The sequence below is a fragment of the Leptonotus elevatus genome, chromosome 1 (genome assembly GCF_054856555.1).
Source record: "Leptonotus elevatus isolate MCC_2025b chromosome 1, RoL_Lele_1.0, whole genome shotgun sequence".
In the NCBI taxonomy this organism is placed as follows: Eukaryota; Metazoa; Chordata; class Actinopteri; order Syngnathiformes; family Syngnathidae; genus Leptonotus; species Leptonotus elevatus.
Window position 1 is genome coordinate 37,797,177 of NC_141239.1, and position 22,487 is coordinate 37,819,663.

Sequence of the window (22,487 nt, forward strand, 5' to 3'; positions counted from 1 at the left end):
CCAGTTTTAAGAACTGTAATCGTGGGAAACCCTCGGATCGACTTGTGGGCTATGTTCGCTACTAAAAACATGTATGGATATTAACTTGCTCGAAATCTGGAACATCGTGCTCATAAAACGACACGAATATTTGTTTTTACCCAAATACACACGCACGTATAAAGGAGTAAGTTTATAAAACGATGGGCCATGAACGCACCTTGGTCCGGATCAGGGGGCGTAGGTTTACCACCGGCTCACTCAGACACAATGAACCGTCAGTCGGTGGAGTACACGCATGTTGGCTCAGTGGAATTGGCACAATTTTAACCCACTTTTAGCGCTGATCGCACACTTCTTTGATGTAGTTGACTAGTACGGAACCGCGGGAGCTCTTTATGGGATTCACAAGAGCGCCTACGTCGAGTTTGATGAAAACGAGGTCGGGAGTAGACTACAGTAGTTAGCCCCTCCTGCCTGCTGGACCCCCCTCACCTCATTTATTTTTGCTACTTTTCCACCAAGACGAACAATGTCTCTCACCGCGTCGTCTGACTACTTCGCCGCCGAGTGTTTGGTTTCTATATCGAGTGGTCCCGTGTTGCACAGACCCACCCCGGTGGCCCTCGCCGTCAGCCAGCCGAGTACCACCTTGGGCCTGCTCCCCGGGGAGCACGACGGCTCGAGCGAGGACCGCGAAGTGCGGGACACCCTGCGGCTGGAGGGGGCCAACATGATGACGGTGGCCGGTATCCTCACCGACCTCCACGGCAAGTTCCGACCCATGTCGGCCTACTCTGAGAGCAGCAACTCGTCGTGCGGCGGGGAGAGCGGGTACACCACGTTGTCCGACCCCACCACCCCTACCATGACCCCCTCCGCTACCCCGGTGCCCGGACAGCAGCCGCCGAGGGGGGCAGTGGGAGGCGGAGGCGTAGGGGGCCCTCGTTCCCCCGTGAAGAGGCACCACTGCACTTTTGACGGATGCGACAGAGTTTACGGGAAATCATCCCACTTGAAGGCACACATCCGGACCCACACAGGTATTGGGAACAACAGTGTGTGAGGTCACATGCTCTGGCGCATGGTTGACGCCTTTAGCTCAATTTCTCCTTTTTCCGTAACTCCCATGAAGGCAACATCGAAAACACGTAATGTGTAACTTTTTAGTACAGTAATGTGCTTCCTTCCGCTTTGTGAGAATTTGGCTAATCTCGTGGCAGTTTTTTATTTATTTATCGAATGTGTCCCGCAACCTGTTGTCGAACAAAAGCCGCGGGAGAGGGGGGAAAACGACCCCCTTAGCGACAACGACAAAGAAGTAAACTAACAAAAGAACTGGGCTGGACGTTAAAACCGGTGACGACCCTCTTCCCCGACTAAATTTGCATATGAAATGAACGTAAGGCGAAACCTGCACGTTTCCGTTGTCAGACACGGTCTGTCCTGTTCATAGCAGCACACTTCAGACTACTTCCACCCCCACCTTACAGTAGCATCTTTTTTGCGAACTTACAAAAAGGCTGACAACATTGAACGTTGCAACAATCATGCGACGTTTAAAGAGGATCGGAAAGTACAAATGTAGTCTACACTTTTAAATCTGTTTGAGTAATGTAATAGTAATAAATAATTGTGCTGAACGCACTTTTAGTCAAATAGCACCCCCTTCACACCCACCCAGGTTCCACCAACCCATTGACTTGTGAAGCTTTTTCATAAAGGGTTAAAAAAAAAAGAAGAGGCCTATAACGTTGCACGTCGGAAGTTTCTTGCGACGTTAAATGTGCTCCGGAATGAATATATTTATTACACTTCGTTGTGAAGTCCTTTTAATAAATATAACCCGTTTAATATGTTGAAGTCACTACAGTCTTCCTCCCGTGAGCTAAAATGAACATGTGGTCTTTTTTTGCGTAAAATTATGGAGGAGATGGTCGTTGAGCAGGCGTAAAGGGATTAAGGACAGGAAATGGCTCAAAGAAAACTGCGATGGGAACGCCCCCAAAGTGGTCTGTAACAACAACGTGGCCTGGCTTTGTGATCTTGAAAATGGCTCCGAGCATCCTCTCTTATCCTCCTACTCCACTCGTGGAGGCCCGTGGGAGATTAGGGTTAGCGGTAGTTTAGCAAAAGCTAATCTGTTGGATCTGAATCCTTGTCGTTCCGTGCTTTTCCCTCATGCATCTAACCGTGCAACAAGCCCTAAATCAGTTCTATACAACTGCAGTCGTCCAGACACATTAGCATGGAAATAAATAACGCATATTTGTGAAATACAGTTGTTGGTCAAGTGTGTTAATTTATTCAATAAAAGGGCACATACCTACATATGGGGTAACCGTAAAACAAACAAACATACCATACTAAACCAATTACCCCTCCCTATACCTTTAGCTTTGGGTAATTATCCACCTCTGGTATAATTGTGACGTATCACATAACTGACGTTCCTGCATGCGTGAAGCAATTCTACCTTGTAATGATGGATAAATGCTTAGTGTACATAAAGTTTTTTTACGCTGTTGAATTTAGGGTGACATTAAAAAAAAATACTATAGGATAAGCGGTTCAGAAAATGGATGGATTGATGTACTATACATATTCCGGGGTAATAAGTACCAAGTCCTCCTGCAAATAGTGAAAATCTGCATGTAATTGCCTCCCACCCTCACCCTTAAAGGTATGTAATTACCAATAGATGTCACAAGATGGAGGCAAAGCAGCAGCCCTGTGTAAGAGAAGCTCCTACCCTCAATTCAACATTGTTGCTTAGAATCTAGATCCGACAAGATGGCGCCCAAACAGTACTTTTGTATTTGACAGGGCTTTGATTTTCAGGCTTGCACTGTCGCTTGGGGCTTCCCCCCCCCCCCCCCCCCCCCATACTCACAATGCATTGTGGTCTAAATTAACTAAATTGACCATCGATGTTACTAGTAGTGTGTAGTGTGCTTATTCTGACACAGCCGCACTAATAAAATCATTCAATAGAATGTTTAAAAGGAGCCCCGACTGTAATAACAAGTTTGCTCTATATCATTTATTTGGTTGTTGCTAACATAACTATAAGATTCATTTTTCAAAAATACTTTCCAGTTTAGTACATTTTGTAGAAACTTTATTTGGACGTACACCGCCATATTTATTTACGTCGCAACGCATTCAGTGCGTAGTGACGTAGAATGGCGGCTGGCTCTCTGCCGAGCAAAGCGAAACGTCTATGAAGAAAGCAAGTTAAACCTCGAAGCGTTCCTAGAGGGACGATCAAAACTCTTGAGTTTAAAACTCTTGAACGTCTCTGATGAATGATGTGAGCACCGCGGTGGGGGGTGAATCTCCCGATCTCATGTTGTTTCTTTAGGAACGCTACGAGGCTTAACTTGCATTCTTATAGGCGTTTCACATTGCTCGGAAGAAACCAGCCGCCATTCTACGTCACTACGCACTGAATATGTTGCGACGTACATAACAATGTACGTCCAAATAAAGTTTCTACAAATTGTCTTAAACTGGAAATGATTTTTGACAAATAAATCTCATAGTTATGTTAGTAACAACCAAATAAATAATATAGAGCCAACTTGTCATGACAGTTGAGGTTCCTTTTAAAGGGACAGTGTGTAATATTTAGCGCCTTTTGTGGTCTAACTAACTTGTCAGTCATTATGCCGTCATGATTTTAGGCCCCGTCTATCTTGAGTTGTCAGCGAGAGACACGATAAACGCACTCATAAACGAGCTGCTATGCCCACTGCCACTGCATACAAAGGGGCTAACAGTTAGCTAGTTAACAGCCAGTTCCTAACCTCAGCTCACAACAGCCAACTCAGCACTCTCATTTGCTGACCCCCATGTCATTCAGGCTTTGCCCCCGCCTTTAAATGCCACATACACTGAAAGATAGAGATTATATATTATAGCGTGGAATGGGAGGATGGCGATCCCAAGTGGACAACAATAAAACCTGCACCCCACATTCACATTGTGTTGTTTAACAAAGTAAAATTAATTTCTAGAAGATGAATCGATGGGATAATCAGTAGAATAATGAGCATTTTGGTGCCATCAACATATGAAGACTCTACCAAGTTGTGCTGTAAACTTTATTTTCCGTTCATTTATCGTTGCGGTGCTCCTGTTTTTCAGGCGAGAGGCCGTTCCCCTGCACCTGGCCCGACTGCGAAAAGAAGTTCGCCCGCTCCGACGAGCTGGCCCGCCACACCCGCACGCACACGGGGGAGAAACGCTTCATGTGCCCGTTGTGCGACAAGCGCTTCATGCGCAGCGACCATCTCATCAAGCATGCCCGGCGTCATCCCGACTTCCAGCCTGCCATGTTGGGGCGCAACAAGGGCATGTCCTCTCCCAGCATGACTGTCCACCATTAGATGGTTCAGGTTACTCGGGTGGGGGGGGTCACAAGTGCGGTTTAACCAGCTACAATTTGTTTCATTAAGGAAAAATATAAGCATTGCTATGTTGTGCTTAAGAGGCACACATAAAAAAAAAAAATCAACACGGGGCTGGATGTCTGAGAGGCGCAGGTAGCATTAGCTGTGCATCCAGCACACAGGAGTCATGTGACCACTTTCCACCTGCAACATAAAAAGGGTTGGGTATCAATGACTGGTACTTAAATGGGATCAGTTCCAAATCCTTAATTTGTGATTTTGAAGTGCTTTTCGATTCCACTTAATCGATTCCTGGAATTAGTTGGCTCTATTGCATTTTCTGTTCAAATCGCCTCAAAAGAGAAGGTGGCAAATGAAAGAGAAATACAGTCAAATGCGAAGCTGCACAATTCCTTTGTCATACATGATTGTGTGTCTAATTTGGGACATGATAGGTCTGCTGGAAGGATCACACCAGCTAAATACATGAATAAGATGGTAAGATTTACAAAAAAAAAAAAAGAAAAGATTTTTGCTTCCAAACAAAATTTTGGCTTCTTTCCTCAGGTTTCAGGTTTCAAATGACAAAATCAGCCCAACCCAATAGTAATGTCAGACTTTCACAATCTGCAGGGATTTTTTTTCTTTTTTCTGTCAATCTGCACATCACAGAACCACAACAGCCAAATCGCCTCTGTCATCTCGTGGTTACTTTGTAAATTGTTGCCGTACTCTACAGTAGCATTTATTTACTGTGGGTAGCACAATAATATTATGATGTTAGTTTAGCACAGCAACAACTAGAAGATTAATTATATTCTTAGTTTTGCAGATTCCATGTTTTTGCAAGTTTTAGTGGTGATACATTCCTTTTGCTTTTCTTTTATTTTTATTGCATTTAAAGCATCATCAAAGTGATTTCATTTTATATTAAATGTATCCATTGATCAAATATTAATTTGGCTCGATCTTCACTGTCGAAGAGCTGTTTGCACGCCATCCTTAAGCCGACATCCTTTAGCATCCTGGACCCGCTGACACATAATACGCAGTAGTATTATGTCTAATAATGATGCAAATGTATATAAGCTTTAAGCTTTTAATGTAGAAAAAATGTATAATGCAGGTAGCGGCAGAAGTAATACATGTGATGTAGTCCTTATATTAGGGGTAACAGTATGGGCTTCATAGGAAGGAAGGCTTTGCCTGTGTTGCTGTGTACGCGCGTGTTCTTTTATTTTGTTTTTTGTTTTTTCTTCTTGATGTGCTACCTTCAAAGGCATCAAGTCCATAAGTAGTGTGGAGCCAGATAGCAGAATACCTTTCAGGATAACAGGTTTTCCTCACATTGCAGCCTTATAAACAAGACTTTTGCCGTGTGGCGTTCTTGTGGTACTGCAGAGCTAAGTAGTTTTACTGTCTGGGAAAAAGAACGGGTACAAAATGTGATTCAACTTTTCTGTTATGTGTTTGTGTTGTAAGAGACTAGAAAGGAGATAGCGGACGAACCATAACGTTGAGAGCAAATACCAAATATACTGGACAAAAGCCTGTTTTCCAAATGCATCTCAGTTGATTTTGGTGACGCTTGGGCCCCACACCCTTTTGTTTTGTCCCAAAACCGTACAAAAGTCTTTTGCGTAGAGTTACAACGACTGCGACATTGATGCTAGTTTTTGTTTTGTTTTCAAATCCAGTCTACTGTGTTTTGTGTTGTGTGTTAGCATTAAGCTAGTGGACTTTCGTGAGACAAGGTTAATATGGTTTGGTTAAATACACGGGAGTCATCTTTATGGGGTTCTCAGGAAACTGCCTTGTTTGGGATGTGTCGAACCGTCTAAAGCCACACAAAAATGGTCAAAATTCCACTTCCAAAAGGCCAAAACCGCACCAAAGCTACCGCAGCCCAATGGCAGAGCAGTGTGATCAGTTGAAAGAATGTCCAGACTTTCTTTTCTACGGTTATGTACAGACACATACACACTAACCTAGGAAAAACTCGACCCGACTGTTGCCGTCTTGTCCTTCATAGTTGACTCTAGTCCCGTGTAATTCAACAAAGTAATCTTATCAGCACTAGCTAGCTAAGTGTAAAACTTCAGACTTTCTCTTCCGTTGGACCCGCCGGTGGGCTACAATGTTAGCTCTGAAAAGTTAAAGATGCTAACTGCAGTGCTAACAGTAACGCTAACACGGCCCTGACAATGTCGTTAATATCTGTAACTTTTTGCGAGTAGCGTAATTCAAACAACGTCAATAGTACCAGAGTGGAGCCCGTCGCAGGGCAACTCGATTCACTCGTATGCATGATGAAACCAAGCAAACCTCAGTTTTCCCACACTGTTTGTCCGCCATGGACCTATTCCTTTAGTCGCAACACCTCTTCAGGAGACTCTGAAAGCCTTAAACTACGTTAAAACTACTTTGCACCGTGTTTACAGCTTGATTGTTGTATCAGTATATACACTATGTCTTCTTTTGGGCTCTTTACACATAATCCTAATGCAATGTGGCACTTTTGTCTTACGAGTGTACAGTACTTGTCTTAAAAGGTGTCAGGGGCACGGCAGGGTTACTATGCGTCTTGACGCAAACACTGTGGAACTATTCAAAATGTGTTGCTGGGTTGTCAAACTGCTTTTTCTTCTAAGTGCTTTAGAAAGGGTGACAAAATGTGTTTTGATTTCTCGGACAGACCCTGATTTGCTCTCACTGTTACAACTCACGCGGCAGATGTCTTGTCTTTGTTTTTCCCCGTTCAACGGCCGCTAGTGCATGTTTATATATGGGTCAGTATCAACATGAAGTGCCCTTAGTGTCCTCATCAGAATCACTCTGTCTCTGAATAATTAAATGCAATTATGATGTCTGTGGACCAAACTTTTGCAAGCATACCAGACTGAGATTTGTTGTTGTTGTTGTTGTTAGCAGTAGTAGTAGGCCATGGTTGAATGATAGTAAATCAAAAGAACATGACACGGTGTTGTCTATAACCTGACAAAACGAGTCATTTTGATGAAATATATTCTATTTTCCAGATCATATTGATCACTTTGCATGTGTCCACTATGGGGTAACTTGCCCTTGAAAAAAAACCCTCTGACGTTTTCAGTGACATCACGACCAGCATTTTGTCTTTATCAATGGAAGCTGAAACGATGGATATGTGCAAAGTATTTTTAGAATGTTTCATCATCATTAGGTGTGTAGTTGGAAGTTATCAAGCTTAACGTGTCCACCGAGTGCAATATTGGCTTCTATACATAACCTTTCAGAAATCCCCCCCAAAATAATTTTTTTTTAATGTGCTCATTAAATGCTCACATAAGTCCCCCCAAAAACATGTCCACCCTGTCGGCAACCTCGCATAATTTGCGGCTCGTCATCATTTGATTTTGAAAAAGTCCATTAAGCATTTCTAAACATTTAATATGAAGTTCAATGAAAAAGATCCGAATTTTGTGATAAAATGGGGACATCTCAATGGCACCTTGCGCTAATATCGACTCATACCGTCTCACTGTTCATACTGCATTCATTGTTTTCAAATGTGTTCCGCTTTTTTTGTCTTCACACATGTTGATTAGTTTTTGGTTACTGCTGGCAGTGACTTTGGGCGCATGGACAGTTTTTCATACAGATATCACACAAACTACCTGTTTTTCCATCATCACAGTGGATGTACTCTCTCACACACAAACACAAGTGTCCTCACAAAGACTCTCCAGGTTTTAAAGCTATCATATTGCAATAAGAACATACCTCACAGGTTTTCCCTCTTTTTCTGCAAAATCCATCCAATATGTATGTATGTCCTTGACAACACGAGACGCTGTTGCAACATCACAGTTCTCGCACACTTTTCATTGAACTTCTGTTGTTGTTGTTGACATGTAGCGTTGATGACTCCGCTGCATGCATTTTGCTCGCAAAGCAGAGTTGGTCAAATGGAAAGTCAAGATAAATACTGGTAGTCTGTCACTTCACTGCAGATATAAATTATGAAAGAGCTCAGTCCAAATTGTTCATATCACTGAATGTGTTTTGTTGGACGCATTATCCACTTTGGATTTCCTTTTCATGTGCTGCCTCTTTGAGGAATTACAAAAAAAGATATTTCTCTTCCAACCACACTAATTGAGAAATGCACATTGTACAGGGAATGCTTTTTTGTTTTTATTGATGGTTTTTTGTTTTTTACATTAATGTAGTTTTTATCCTCTTACGAAAAGGCTTTAGTTAAGGACAATAGGAGGAACTGTGGAATTAAATAATTGCTGCAACAAGCTGTTTTGATATTTATATTCTCAGGTTTGTTCTATTTTTCAGCATCAGGCTTTCTAGATTTCCTGTGCGACACAAGCATGTTTTATTTCTTTTTAGCTAATTAATTTATTACAAAACGTATAATTTGTGTGGTTTGATTCCTTTCATAACTACTTTTGTGATATGGAACTGCTAACAAAAAAAAAAAGGTTCCATTTTTTGCTTGACAAAATGCTTTTTTTTCTCCTTCCTTTTTTTCCCAATAAAAAGCCCTAAGTTTATTAAAGTGTCTATTTGTTGTGTAATATGTGATGAATCAATAATTTGACATACCAACCACAGAGAGGTGTTGTGAACCAGCCTTCAAAATCTCCTCTCTCTCCATGCTATGGGAGTGTCCGCGGAATGTACGAAACCACTGAATTGGGGCATGATTGGTTGTTACCTGAGCAACTGTGAAGTGTCAAATGGCCGCCCACTGAGATGGAGAAAATAACAGATGGATTAATCGCAATATACATCGCAATGCCGTGGTTAGACTAGTGGGTGCACTGGTGGGCCCATACAATGTTATTGTAAAGATGTATTTATTTTTCTAAGCGAGGATTAATTTAGCCGTAAGTCCCAAAAATCAGAACTGAAATGGTGAAAAGCAATTTAATGCTCTATTACTGTCTTCAGTACGGTCTCAAGTCAACTCAGTCTTTTTAACATTTGCTATGGAGCAGTGCTTCTCAAGCTTTTTTCAGTGGCGTACCCCCTGTGGAACTCTATTTGTATTTATGTGGTCTCTTGAACTATTTGGGAAAAAAAGAAAAAGATACAACTCAAATTAATTAATTATAAACAAATAAAGATTTGTGCACGTACAAATTATCAACGTAACGTGTCATCTTTTGGGATCATAGTAAAGTTCTGTTCTTAAAAATAATTAATAGAATTTTAAATAAAGTTTTCAAGATTGTCAAGTGATTCTTGGTGGCATATGACAAGTTGGGTCAAACCATCTTGGTATGGGGGAGATGCTGGGTTTTTAGGACACTGAAATTGAATAGCCTACTGAATATAAAATTCATTTTCTGAATTTTTGTAAATATACTTTTTAAATATATTTAAAAATTTCACGTACTCCCATTTGAGCACGACTGCTATAAAGTCAGTATTGTTATACGTGTTTGCTGCTTTGTGTGTTTTGTAAGAAGAAGAAAAAAGAATGTTAGGTCTATGCTAATTTCCATTTCTAATTTTGTGTTAGCATTAAGCTAGCAGACTTTAGTTTTGCACTATAGGGGATGCAAAAGTATGTATGCAGTTATAAAAATAAATTGAGAGAGAAAACATAATAGTTATTATGTTTATTATATAAACAAATGAAAGGTTTTTTGTTTACTTAAAGGGATCAATACTTTAACTTTTACCGTTTTTTCTTTTTTTTTTCGGCTTCCAGCCGACTGCAAAATCTCAGCTCAAATCTGAGCATCCTCCAACGCAGGCACCCGGTGTTACAGTGTGCTGCACCCCTAATGTAATGGGTGACAGTCTCAATCATTTACCTACTATTCCATGAAAAGAAAAGTTTTACTTAAAAAGTAAAAATAAATCAAATGTTTGTTATGCAACATTTTATCATCATTTGGTGGTCTTCCTTCTAACATGAATGAAATAATGCCTGTATGCACCTTCATTATTGGTTAGACTTATTTTGCAGAAGCCATACAAAATAATCATATTTTTAAAATATTTTCATTATTTCTTTACCACCACCACCACATAAGCCTACTGATAAACATCCATAGTAGCTAAGGAAGCAGCCAATTCACGCGGTGCGAATATGGGTCTTGCTGGAAGGAGTTCAAGGCTCTGCAAGCAAATATATTTCCCTCATCATCACAGTCAGCTGCCAGATATTGAAACTGACTGCAAGTATTTGCTGACAGCGAAGGCTTTGTTTTTCACTGACCGTTCCTACCTCTGTAATGCATGTAAAGCCCTGTTACACTGAATTGATTAAACTGTTGTTCAAATGTATAATATCTTATTAGTATATATAAGTATATAATCTTCTTGACATATGTAAGATTTAAAATCTTATAAAAGGGTTAGCAAACCAGGACTCGTGGTTCATATGCGGCCCACTCCATTCTTTCTGGCCTACAGAGTATTTACGTAAAATGTATATACCTGTATTCTTTTTCTTTTCTTTTTTTATTATTATTATTAATTTGTCTAATCAAATAGCATATCTACTGATGTTGTATAGTTTTACATTTACAATGAACATGTTTTTTTGTGAACTGAATTGGTTAATGAGCATAGATTATTATTTTATTAAAATACAACAGGGTTCCCCAATTCCGGTCCTCGAGGATCAGATTCCTGCAGGTTTTAGATGTTTCCGCCCACTAGCACACCTGATTCATATAATCAGCTCATCAGCATGCCTGAAAACAATCCTGATATTTAGTATCAGGTGTGTTGGTGGGCGGAAACATCTCAAACCTGCAGGACCCTGGAGGACCGGAATTGGGGAACCCTGAAATACACAAAACTTTTATTTTTTTCTCTTCTTTTTTATTTTACATGTTGCATTAATCCATCAATTTCCCTTAAATTTAGTTTGGTTAAAAAAAAAAATATATATATATATTTATTAAATATATTTTTTAATTACTTTATCTCATTAACTAAAATACTGTATTTATTCATGTTGAACAATTTTACATTTAACATATTTTTGTGAACCAATTGGTTAATGAGCATGACATGAATTATTATTGATTAAAATACAGAAGAAGAAAAAACAATTTTACTTGTTGCATTAATTCATCCATTTCCCCTTAGATTGGTTAGTTAAAATATATTCATTTTATATTAATTTTTCTCATTAGAAGAATGTGTCAATTATTCATAGTGAATAACTAATACAATTTAGTAGGAACTTGTTTCGTGTAGCACGACGAACATATTTAAGTGTTACACACACTCACCGAGTGAGCGGATGCGTTCGAAATTGCCTAACTCGTATCCCGGCACACGACAGTGAAACATTTCCACTATTCTGTGTGATTTATCCACGTTTACACCAAGATGCTCGAATGAGGAAGACAGTCGAAAAATAATACGGCGAAACCTCAACGATAACACGCGAGGATTAGAAACATCACACCACCAGCCAACCACCAGCGGCGTGTACTGCGGTCGCTTGTACAGTTCAGTACAGTCATGGACATGTCGGGAAAATCTCAAAACTGGATGTTACTGCACCCAGCGGTGAGTGTGTTGAATATGACACGAGTAAGTAAACGTGCTGCAAAAATACACCGTACGCGTGTATTTCTTCCAGTATGTCAAGATGAAGAACCTCGAGGTGGACGACAGCGAACAAGTCCATGCTGCTTTCCTTGTTTACATGGATCTCACTGAGGGTACGTTTGTCAAGTCGGCTGAAAACATGAAAGCCGTTTGAGCATAAATCGTTATCTTCACTAGTAGAACAACTGCTTACTATACCATCTCCAATACTGTATGACATTTCTGCACTTTGTACGATCTGTAGGACAACTACGTGGCAAGTGATTTAAAACTACAACTAGTTGTCATCTGCATGCTACTAGTACTACTAATGTCAATAACAAAATGTTCATACTTGAAATTGAATAAATGCTTGAACGGATTTAAGGAAAGCCACGAAGCAATTTTCTTGATATTCAGCATCGAGTGAAAGTACTAGTACACTCTTTATCCGAGGGCTGGGCAATAAATCGAATTAATTCGATAAATCGTCATTTTAAAAATCGAATTGTTGAAAATTTGCTAAATGGTGAAATTGAATTTTGTCTTTTGGATTATTAAAAGCTGTTGTTCTTATGTTCTGTTACATTCAGATGTTTTTCTAAGTTGTAATTTTGTGGCAGAATGCTGGATGGGTGGTTTACATTAGCTACCAACTACTTAATTGTGGCATTTAAGAAATAACTATAAATGTTAAGTTTATGTTAAAACTAATTTAGAATCAGTATACATTATTGTTGTCTGAACATTTTGCACAGGAATTATTTTTGAATATATGATTGTTGGGTTTATTAGAATAAAATCAATTAAAATCGTAATAGTCCTGAATGTCTGTAAAAATCGAGATTTTATTTTCGGGCCATATCGCCCAGCCCTACTTTATCCTAACCAATAAGACAATGAAGTGCACTAGTAGAACAACTAAGGCACACCACGTTAGTAGAGCAGCTTTGCCTTACTAGTAATGTGTTTTTCCACTACTGCCTAACATTTCTGTTTGGGATTTACTGATACCAATATCTGTGTTGCTACTTTATGTACTTGTACTTCTGAGAATGCACTGATACTACGACACTGATACCACTTCACCAGCCTGAGGTGTCATGTCAGCCGTGCGGAGATACTTTATGGTAAACGTACTACTAGTTAAGATGTTGTTTTGCAGTTTTACATTCCAAGCAATAAAGTTGTCCTACTAGTGGACAAAGAGCATATTAGTAGTACATGGACCTCAGATTACTCAATGTCATTGAGATTTCATCTTTATTTAATCTTTTATTCATTAATTTTCCTCCAAAAAGCACCCTAGTTTTGCCATGCATATGAATGGTGCCATATAATTCAACGTAACCCGGCCTTGCTGTTTGCAGTGCGTTACTGGAAAGAGGTGTCCTGCGTTAAAAGCGATGAACTCAAGCTGGTTTTGTTGGAGGCGAAAGAGAAGGAAGGATCGACCACGCTGTCAGTCCTCCCGCTGCCTGTGCATCGCTCTCTGAGCCACAACATGTGAGAGAGAGAAATCGGAATCATTTTGAATATGTCCATGTGTAAATCAGCAATCCAGTCCATGTACATTGGTCGTTACCCGAGCCCTTCGGCAATGTGATGTCATATTCTGTCGACAGCAAGTGACAAAATGGGCCGCTCCGGGTAGATTTGGCTGCTTAATTCATATTCCACAAATGCAATATTAATCAGAGTGCTGTGTTTAAACTAGCGGGGGTGCATATAACATATTATTGTAAAGTAAATAACATTTTTGACCTGTCTTGGACATTGTTGAGTACATTTAGAACAGTGACTATCAAAGTCTGTTGATATGTTGGCGCCCTCTAGTGGTATGCAAACAATCAGGAAATTAAATGTTCAAACTGTGCATGTTATAGTGGCTTAAAAAAAAAAAAATCCAGTACAGTACATTTTTTAAAGAACAGTCCAGTTGTATTTAACTTTTAAGTACAATACATAAGCATTTATTGTTTTAGAATGGTTTGCTTTCAAATATTTGTTTTGGTACGATTTGTATTGGACTTGTTAATTTGAATGAAAAATGTATTGTGTTTTCTCCCTTAACAGCATACGACACGTTTTGGATCGAGGTTTTCCTATGCTGCTGTGTGCCGTGGCCTCGGACTCCACGCTGGTCTACCAAAGGCTGACTGATGGCTTAGTGACCCCCGAGCCACCGGCCGGTCCCTTCCAGGACGTGGGACGCCGGCAGCACAGGAAAAGACGGCAGCAGCAGTCCACATCGGGTGGCAAGCACAAATGATGGCGCATCTGTTTGGACGCTTATTTTTCCGGCCGTGCCTCAGGTTGCCGCTCAGCTAGCTGGTGACGGTAAGGTTCACTTGATCAGAGTTCCTATCATCCAAAAATGCTTGTTTATGTTTCTATGGTATGTAAATGGTCTCTCGAGACAAAGATTCTGATTAGACGACGTGTGGCTATCGGTCTCGGGTAGGAATATCTTGACTGGAAATGGAAATATTGGCCCAATCTTTCTTGCAAAAGTTCCCTAAAATGCTTCTTCCTGACCTGCATAGACTTTGATTTGGATTTAGGTCTGGGCTCTGGCTGGGCTCTCCAAAGACAGGTATTCAAAGCCTTTTGAACATTTACTCATTATCCTTGATATCGATCTTAAGCCCCATGTATGTTTAAGTACGCACAACCTTTCCCCTAATACCAAGACAATTTAGTACACTAGTAGAATGACTGTGTCTTACTAGTAATGTTTATTTCCCGCTACTAGTGCCACCTCCTTGTACGACCTTAGGATGGCTGTGAATGTTTTATAAATGCTCAACAGTTTTATGCAAAGCCGTTTGCGCGTTTATTTGATATCATATCCATCCGAAGGTCGATGTACTAGTGCACTCATCCAGTACAGTAAATAACATTTTTGAGCCATTTTTGAATTCAACATACTACTGTTTTTTTCCCACTACTAGTGACTATTACGACCTTAAGATAGATCTTAAGGATATTGAATAAAGTCGTGCTAGTAGTCAGACCAAGTGTCAAGAGTAGCATAGTAAGACTTAAAAGGCTTAGCTATACGCTACTATTATATACACGCTACTAGTGTGCAACTAGTAGTTAAATATGAAATTTCTGCACATGAATAGAACAATTTTGGCATACTAGTAGGACAACAAAATTTTACTCGTAAGGCACAACTGTGCACTAGTAGTAATGTGCACTGCTTGTACTCCTAATAAAGCACTAGATGTTTACCAGTACAATATTATCATGTCACCAGTACTAGTAGCATGCAGTTGTCAACTAGTGCAGTTTTGCCTCACGAGAAACATGCACTGTAGTTGTCGCACCAGTGCATGCTATTAGTACTACTAGTGTCATTATACAGTAAACATCTAGTGCTTCACAAGTAGTACTAGTAGCATGCAGACTAGTGCATTATTTTCCCAATAGGAACATGTAGTTGTCCTATTGGTGTGCACAAATGCCATACACTTGTGGCACTAGCAGTGGAGAGGGTGTTACTAGTGCATGGCCGTTCTACTATTGCTAGTAAGGTCAAATAGCATACTAGTACATGGACCTTAAGCTGGATATCAAGGCTATTATGGAATAAATGCTCAAACTGCATTCTTTCGTAATGTACCAAAAATGTTGAAATGAGTTCTTGCTGGTTGAACTTTTACTTTTGATGCCAGCTTAAGTTAACACATTTGAGTCAACAGCAGTGGAGTTCAGTTTAAAAAAAAAAATACTTTTAATTTTTTCCTAGAAAAACAAAAGACCAACATGGACTTACACAGTAACACTGGTGAGTGAAATACAGACTCTGATTAATACGTGACTTCACCCAAGCGGGGTTCGTCCGGACGCCATTTTGAAGCGGGTCAGTACGGAGTGTGAGTGCGTGTGAGTGTTTTCATGTGCGGTGATGACAGGAAGCGACCCTGAGCCTTGTTTCACATAAATATATGAGAAAGAAAGAAACGTGGGAAGACACACAGGCAGACATTTAGTGATTTGTAGAAAAGACATTTGTGTTGTTCTCTGGAATGCAGAAGCCAACCTGATGACTTTTCAGGGAGAGAGATGGAGACACTGGGCCTCATGCATGAAACATCTGTACGCACTCCTAATTCAATTGTTTCTTTGTTTTTAAATCACATGGCTTACAGTCTCGTAAGCCGCATGGAAGCTGATTTGAAACTTCACTGAAAAAGCAAAAAAAATATGAAAACACAACTCAAGGCAAAGGAATTGTAATTGCTGAATACATGTTTTTACTTTTACGTCTACCCCTGCCATCCAATTACGAGATGGTATAATATACGCGTCTGTTTTTCTCCATAAATATATGCAAGTGAAAAACCAGAAACCTTCATGCATGAAGCCCCATTTTCACATCCAGCCGCGTGTACCGGCGACTTTCAGGAGAAATTCAAGCAGAGCAGAGTTCCTCGTGATCCCGAAATCCCTGACATCCCGTGATGGCTTTTCAATAAAGTCAACTGAACCCAAGTCTTCACAATCAACTCGCGAACCGTCTTTAATTTTTGGTGGCCGGATTCGACAAGAAGGAGCTTCGTATTGAGCAGGTTGTCATTCCGCCCGCTGCAATGTTGACGTCCTCTCCATCTGATGGCTGATGGATGCTGGCCCCTCGTGCTATGTCATGTCTTCCTCCTCTGAGCAGTAATCCTTGCCCTGGACGCAGTATAAAACATCAGCAAAATCATAGAGTCTAAATTATACTGTTTTTTTTTTTTAACATTTTAAAGTGGAAGTCAAACATGTTCTATGCGCACCCACGAGTCTAAACACAGTATGAATTTTGATCAGATTAATATTGCATCGGTGGAATGAGAATGAAGCAGAACAAGTCACCCGTTTTCATCGCCTAACTTTGACTTAAATTCCAGTCAACGGCAGAGGGCAGTGGAATCTCAAAATGGCTTCGCCATATGAAAATATGTGGATGAATATGCTTGATTCACAAATGCAATGTTAATCAGAATACCGTTTCAAAACACATGGGGCACATATTATAGAACACATTTTAAAAATAATATTTTTGACTTCCATTTTAACCTTGTTAGGCAGAGCCATATTCTTGAACCACACAAAATTAAAGGTGAATGCAATTAAAATAAAACACGCACACAAAGCAGAAACACATTCTCAAATTTAAAAAATCAACAACAAAAAGAAGCTAATAAGACTCCTTAATCACTGCCATTGACAGCTATAGACGTCAAAAATTCATTTAAACTATTTCTATTAGTTTAAAAAAATTAATAACATTTTTTGTTAACAAGAGTATGAAAACCTAGATTTTTTTATTATACATTTAGAACAGATATAAAATGTGTGATTAATTGTGAGTTAACCAGTAAAGTCATGCGATTAATTATGATTACAAATTTTAATCGCCTGACGTCCCAAATTTGTATTAATGTTTTCTTTTTCTTTTCTTTTTTTATTCATTCACTGCCATTGACGGCTATAAACATAATTTTTTTTTAAAACTATTTCTATTAGTTATTTAGTATGAAAACCAAGAATTTTATTGTACATTTAGAACAGATATAACATTTGTTAACTATTGAAATCATGCGATTAATTACAATTAAAACGATTTAATCGCCTGTCGCCCGTAATTTAAATTATATATTATTTTCTTTATGAATTGATGGCAGTTGAATGAGTTAAAAATGACCAGCAGTACAGAAAGTGGTACCTTGAGATAGAAGTGACTTGATTTACACATTTTTACTAACTTAAGATACGAGTGCTGTCCGGTGGCAGCAAACTCAACACATGTATACAGATACAAGCATATATATATATATATATATATATATACACATATATAGAGAGTGGATCAGCGCCATTTCCATTAATTTTAATGAGGAGGGATGGCTTGTGATTTCCATTACGAGTGTGGTCAAGGCACCACTGATAACACCACTACAATAAATCAAGTTTTCAAGATTTGATGGTTGTTGTGTCGTCACTTGCCACAGATATGCCGATATATCGGGATTAATCAGTGACGTTATTTAGTAATTATACAAAGATATAAAGCTAAAATGTGGCACGTGTGCTTTCATAATACCTTGTCAATTTTCTCATCAAGCATCCGGAAGAATTCTTGCTGGCTCTCTGAGGAATGAATGCTCCTGTGAGGACGAAACACGTTAAGGGGTGTGCACGGTAACATGACCGTAAAACGCAAATGTGATGTTGACATGGAAATGCGACATGATTGGCCAGTGACTCTTACAGTATCTTTCCATCTTCATTCGATCCGGTCTCATCCATCTGTTGACTTTTTCTGAGTAAAGCACTTTTTTCCTTCAGGATATAAAAATAAAAATAAAAAGACAGCGGACAGCAATCAATATCCTATATTTTCAAAAAAACCTCTTGTGTCTTACACTGCGGGAGCCATGCAGTATGATGTTGTCACAAGATTGAAATCGGATGGGTTTTTTTTTTACAATGAGTGAAAAGTTGATTCGATACATTTGAGTAAACCTATTTTCATTCATTCATTAGAAAAGAAATGTATACATTCTAGCATACAGTATGCAAAAATAATAATAACAAATGTAACAAACCGTGCTATCCTGGCCATCCACTCCTGCCTCTTCTCCACTGATGTACTTGACTTTTTCCACTCCTTTCATCTTGTACTCATCTATGAGCGAACAAGAGAGACAAAAGAGGCAGAGAGGAGCGCATCTCCTCGTATTAATCCACGGCAGCGACGCCCGGCGGCTCAAATCCTCCCTCTCCTCTCGGTTCACATGCAGTTCTCGCACTTCAATTCTCGGCTAAGTAATTATGTACTTGATTTCTCACGCTGCGGCCCAAATCCTCTCTTCACAATGCTTGGCGAGCGGCAAACACACGAGGTGTCAGCCTGATTCTCCTCTCGCCGCGTTTTCTCTCACGGCCTCCCACGCTTTCAGAGAGCCAGGGACGAAAATACTCATTACCGGCAAACATCTAAACTTTCGTAGGAAAAATAAATCATCTTTTGAGGATTCAGTGCACTGCAAATTACAATGTTGCCTCCCAGGGTATATATCGTCTGATTCCACATTACTTACAGTATTCGCACAATTTAACGTTAAATATCAACTTTTCCCCGTTCATTTTCAATTGGATAGACATTGAACTTTTCACTTTCCACGCCCGCTTCCATGCATGCAACTGATCATCATTTCCATCTCTCGCATACTGCTCAGTGGCGCAGTTAAAGGTAAAGTGCATTGTTCAGTAACCATGAGGTCACAGGTTCAAATCCAATCTTTGACTGTAGATTGCAAATATATCCATGGCCATTGCTTTGTACAAAACTTTAAAATATAAATACTAGGGGTGTGCCCAAAAATCGATTCTCATATAGTACGATTCAGAATCGATTTTAAATGTCCCAAAATTAAGTTGTAGCCACATTAGAGAGTAGAAGGAAAAAGTCACGATCAAGTTATTCCAATAGAAGTTGTTTTTTTGGAGTGTGGAGCCGTTCTTTTGAGTGATAAAAGTGCCGCGAGTAGCGCGCTAATTAGCATTAGCGAGTCAGACTGGAGTAGATCATTACGATTCCTTGCACATCTGTAGATTGAAGCAAAAATCATTATCAATCAAATCCTTTGAATAAAAAATCCTTCTTAATCGAAAATCGATTTTGAATTGAATCGCAGACCCAAAAATCGGCATCGAATCGTGAGACATTCAAAGATTCCCACCCCTAATAAATACGCCATTAGCTACAACAATTCACATAACTCAGTTCTTAGAGCAATTGCCTCACACCACGGAGAACCTGGGTTCAAATCTCGCTTGGACCACATTTTAGTACGTTCCATGATTCGATACCAGCTGACTATCATAACAGGAAATTGATTATAATTTCTCTGAAATGATTAAATCCCACCTTAAACAGATTGCAATTCAAGCTTTCAATTTACTTCATAAACACATGCATTCAAATCTTAGCTTTCAGCTAATAGCATTCAGCTTTTCAGCATTCCCACACAATTTCTGGCGAAATTGCACTTAGTCTAGTATAATAATAACATTCTTCTTCTGTTTGAATTATTCTTAGTAAGTCACAGTGTCCCATCACCAGTGAGCTATTTTTGGGCTTGGGGTTAACTAGTAATCACTGGCCGCCTGGCACCATTTTTTTTAATGGACAACGCACGTTAACAGAGAAAAAAGGTATCCGTGTTTGCAGTGTCTTGTTTGTCTCCTCTATACGTAACTCATCCTTCCCTTCCCCTCTTTGCTCCAGAGGAGGGGGGGGGGGTTAATTGGAGGCAATTAACTCCAAAGAGGCAGCTCGTTTACTCAACTCTAGTATTTATTGAAACCTTGACTTTCTAAAACCACTGTAAACCGTCAAGCCGGTGGCATCATATAGGATTTAGCAGCCATGAATAAAATATTTGTTTTTAATTGATCGCTCTCTGAAGGTGTCAATCAAGACCGAGCGCTATTCTGTTGTTGTATGTTGTGTCCATTGTGGCCGTCTTGTGTGCGCAGTCAACTGACCAGAGAAGAGGTCTCCATTGCTGTGGGCTTTGCTCTGGTCCTCTTCACTGTTGGGCACTGCGGACACCTGCTTGGTGGAGGTGCAGCCCATCTCCTCCTCCTCAGCCTCGCCCCTCCTCACCCCCGGACATCGCGGTCAAGTCTGGAGGGAAGCGAGAGAGCGTAGAAATGCAGATACATAAGTAAAAAAAAAGAAAAAGAAAAAAAAAGACTATTGGGAAAGTCAAGTAAAACATATTCTTTGCAATATTATGTTCTATGTGCCCCCTATAGTCTAATCACGGCATTATGGTTGATATTGTGTTTGTGGAATATGAATTAAGCAGAAAAATCCACCCATTTTTATCCATATCATAGAGCGGCCATTTTGCAACTTGTTGCCGACTGAAAATGACATCACAGTGCGGCTCACCTGTTTTCTGAGTTTGGTCATGTGATGTTCGCAAGCTGGGCCGTGATTGGTTGTTTACCTGACACCAGAGCGACTGTGATGCCATTTTCTGTCGACAGCAAGTAGCAAAATGGCCGCCCCCTGAGATGGATACAAACGGGTGGGTTTTGCTGCTTAATTAACAAACGCGTTATTAATCAGAATGCTGTGTTTAGCCTACTGGGGGCGCATAGAACATAATATTATAAATTGTGTAAAGAAAAGGTTTGACTTGACTTCTAAACCTATAAAGCAGAATGATTCAACGCAAGTAAATTTAGTTTACATTAGCAGTGCCTCATTTGTTTTTAACATTGTCATTATTACTATTTTGTTTTCAAATGATATTAAATTATTACTAACTTGCTACGTTTACTCCATTCCATTTAACTTACTTGGGATAAATTGTACTTCTTACGTTTACTTGAGTCATATATGTAGAAACAGTGCCATTTAAGTACAATTCTAAAGCAGACATAAAACACAAGATAATTTAACCTCGATAACCTTTTGAAGATGCTAATTTTTTTAAAGAACTTTTGCTCCCCGTGCTAGCAGCTTGAAAGCGCTCATTTATCATCATCAATTAGTCATGAAGCAGCAGCACCGCCCTCGGTTTAAAGCGCATCTCATTCCCAGCCCTTCTTGGTGTGACAATGACTAGCCGGGCTCGGTCCACGCACACCAGCGCCGATGTTGCCAAAAAGGGTGCACGGTGGTGCCAGCTGCACCGCAACAATGGATCCTTTTTTTTCCCTCCTTCTCTCCCCAGGCCTTTCAGTGGGGTCATTGATTAGTGCATCGAGGGGTGGGGGTGGGGTTACACTCTCAAGGATTAAACTGGCGGCTGCTCCATCCACCACAGACCTGATCTATAAAAGTGAGCTGCATCAGACTGTGGGCCAGGGATTGATCCCTCTTGATGAACCAGCTGAAAGTCCAGATGCGGTTATCTGATCCAGACACACAACAACACAACCTTTTTTGTTTTTTTACCTTCGGGTTGACTGCAGCCCATAATCAGTCAATCAAGATTTGTAAGATATGAAGGTTTTGATTCAGTTTTAAAACTGTCAACGCGAGCCAGGCGAGGCGTATGGGAAATGTGACACATATAAGTAATGAGAGGCGGGGGGGGATATGGGGAAAAAAACAGCCATCTCACATCACCACTGACGCGAAGATTTTCAACTGCCGACAAATAAGATGGGGGCAAATTTACCTCTCAGGGGTATCCATAGTTAAGGGATCAGTCCTGAAGTTTCAGATCAGAGAGGGTTTTTTGGAGCCAGACAGACCGCATCTGCGCCTCTTGGTTGGAGGCAGCATCCGAAGTCGAGATGCAGTCAGTCCGTCTGCCAGCTGTCTGGCCGGACGCTGGATGCTGCCGTTTTGATTGTACCTTCAACTCAATATAAACACACATCCAAGCCGCACCATGAGAAACATGAAATTAAACAACTCTAGGACATACAAAAAAAAAAAAAAATCGGTGTTTTCAAATCAACTGTGCGAGACGGTCTCCTCGACTCGACAGGGGGAAATCCACTGCCGAGTTGCAGTGGCTTTAGTTGCGA

The 22,487-nt window shown here is 40.1% G+C and overlaps 3 protein-coding genes across 3 annotated transcripts; 2 read left to right on the plus strand and 1 right to left on the minus strand.

Moving 5' to 3' along the window:
• Positions 1-238: 238 nt before the first annotated feature.
• On the plus strand, positions 239-8,697 carry LOC147181951 (Krueppel-like factor 9). The gene is made up of 2 exons (XM_086097458.1): positions 239-1,022; positions 4,129-8,697. The coding sequence occupies exons 1-2, from the start codon at positions 512-514 to the stop codon at positions 4,368-4,370; spliced, it is 753 nt and encodes a 250-aa protein (XP_085953584.1). The 5' UTR covers positions 239-511; the 3' UTR covers positions 4,371-8,697.
• A 2,926-nt stretch (positions 8,698-11,623) lies between these two features.
• tsen15 (TSEN15 tRNA splicing endonuclease subunit) lies at positions 11,624-20,425 on the plus strand. Its single transcript, XM_086097515.1, has 4 exons — positions 11,624-11,909; positions 11,983-12,064; positions 13,301-13,436; positions 14,007-20,425. Exons 1-4 carry the CDS (start codon positions 11,862-11,864, stop codon positions 14,200-14,202), a joined length of 462 nt encoding a protein of 153 aa, XP_085953641.1. The 5' UTR covers positions 11,624-11,861; the 3' UTR covers positions 14,203-20,425.
• LOC147181953 (uncharacterized protein C1orf21 homolog) lies at positions 15,661-22,487 on the minus strand. The gene is made up of 6 exons (XM_086097529.1): positions 22,133-22,487; positions 20,481-20,622; positions 18,536-18,615; positions 18,199-18,269; positions 18,031-18,094; positions 15,661-16,619 (listed from the first exon to the last, which is right to left on the minus strand). Exons 2-6 carry the CDS (start codon positions 20,569-20,571, stop codon positions 16,581-16,583), a joined length of 345 nt encoding a protein of 114 aa, XP_085953655.1. The 5' UTR covers positions 20,572-20,622; positions 22,133-22,487; the 3' UTR covers positions 15,661-16,580.

What these genes read in the sequence shown, in the direction of transcription:
- LOC147181951 (XM_086097458.1), top strand. Translation starts at nt 512, where the DNA reads ATGTCTCTCACCGCGTCGTCTGACTACTTCGCCGCCGAGTGTTTGGTT. An exon ending in ACACATCCGGACCCACACAG is followed by an intron (nt 1,023 to 4,128) that starts GTATTGGGAACA and finishes CCTGTTTTTCAG; the next exon opens with GCGAGAGGCCGTTCCCCTGC.
- tsen15 (XM_086097515.1), top strand. Translation starts at nt 11,862, where the DNA reads ATGGACATGTCGGGAAAATCTCAAAACTGGATGTTACTGCACCCAGCG. An exon ending in GGATGTTACTGCACCCAGCG is followed by an intron (nt 11,910 to 11,982) that starts GTGAGTGTGTTG and finishes TATTTCTTCCAG; the next exon opens with TATGTCAAGATGAAGAACCT. An exon ending in TTACATGGATCTCACTGAGG is followed by an intron (nt 12,065 to 13,300) that starts GTACGTTTGTCA and finishes TGCTGTTTGCAG; the next exon opens with TGCGTTACTGGAAAGAGGTG.
- LOC147181953 (XM_086097529.1), bottom strand. Translation starts at nt 20,571, where the DNA reads ATGGGCTGCACCTCCACCAAGCAGGTGTCCGCAGTGCCCAACAGTGAA. An exon ending in TGGATGGCCAGGATAGCACG is followed by an intron (nt 18,270 to 18,535) that starts GTTTGTTACATT and finishes TATATCCTGAAG; the next exon opens with GAAAAAAGTGCTTTACTCAG. An exon ending in AATGAAGATGGAAAGATACT is followed by an intron (nt 18,095 to 18,198) that starts GTAAGAGTCACT and finishes TCGTCCTCACAG; the next exon opens with GAGCATTCATTCCTCAGAGA.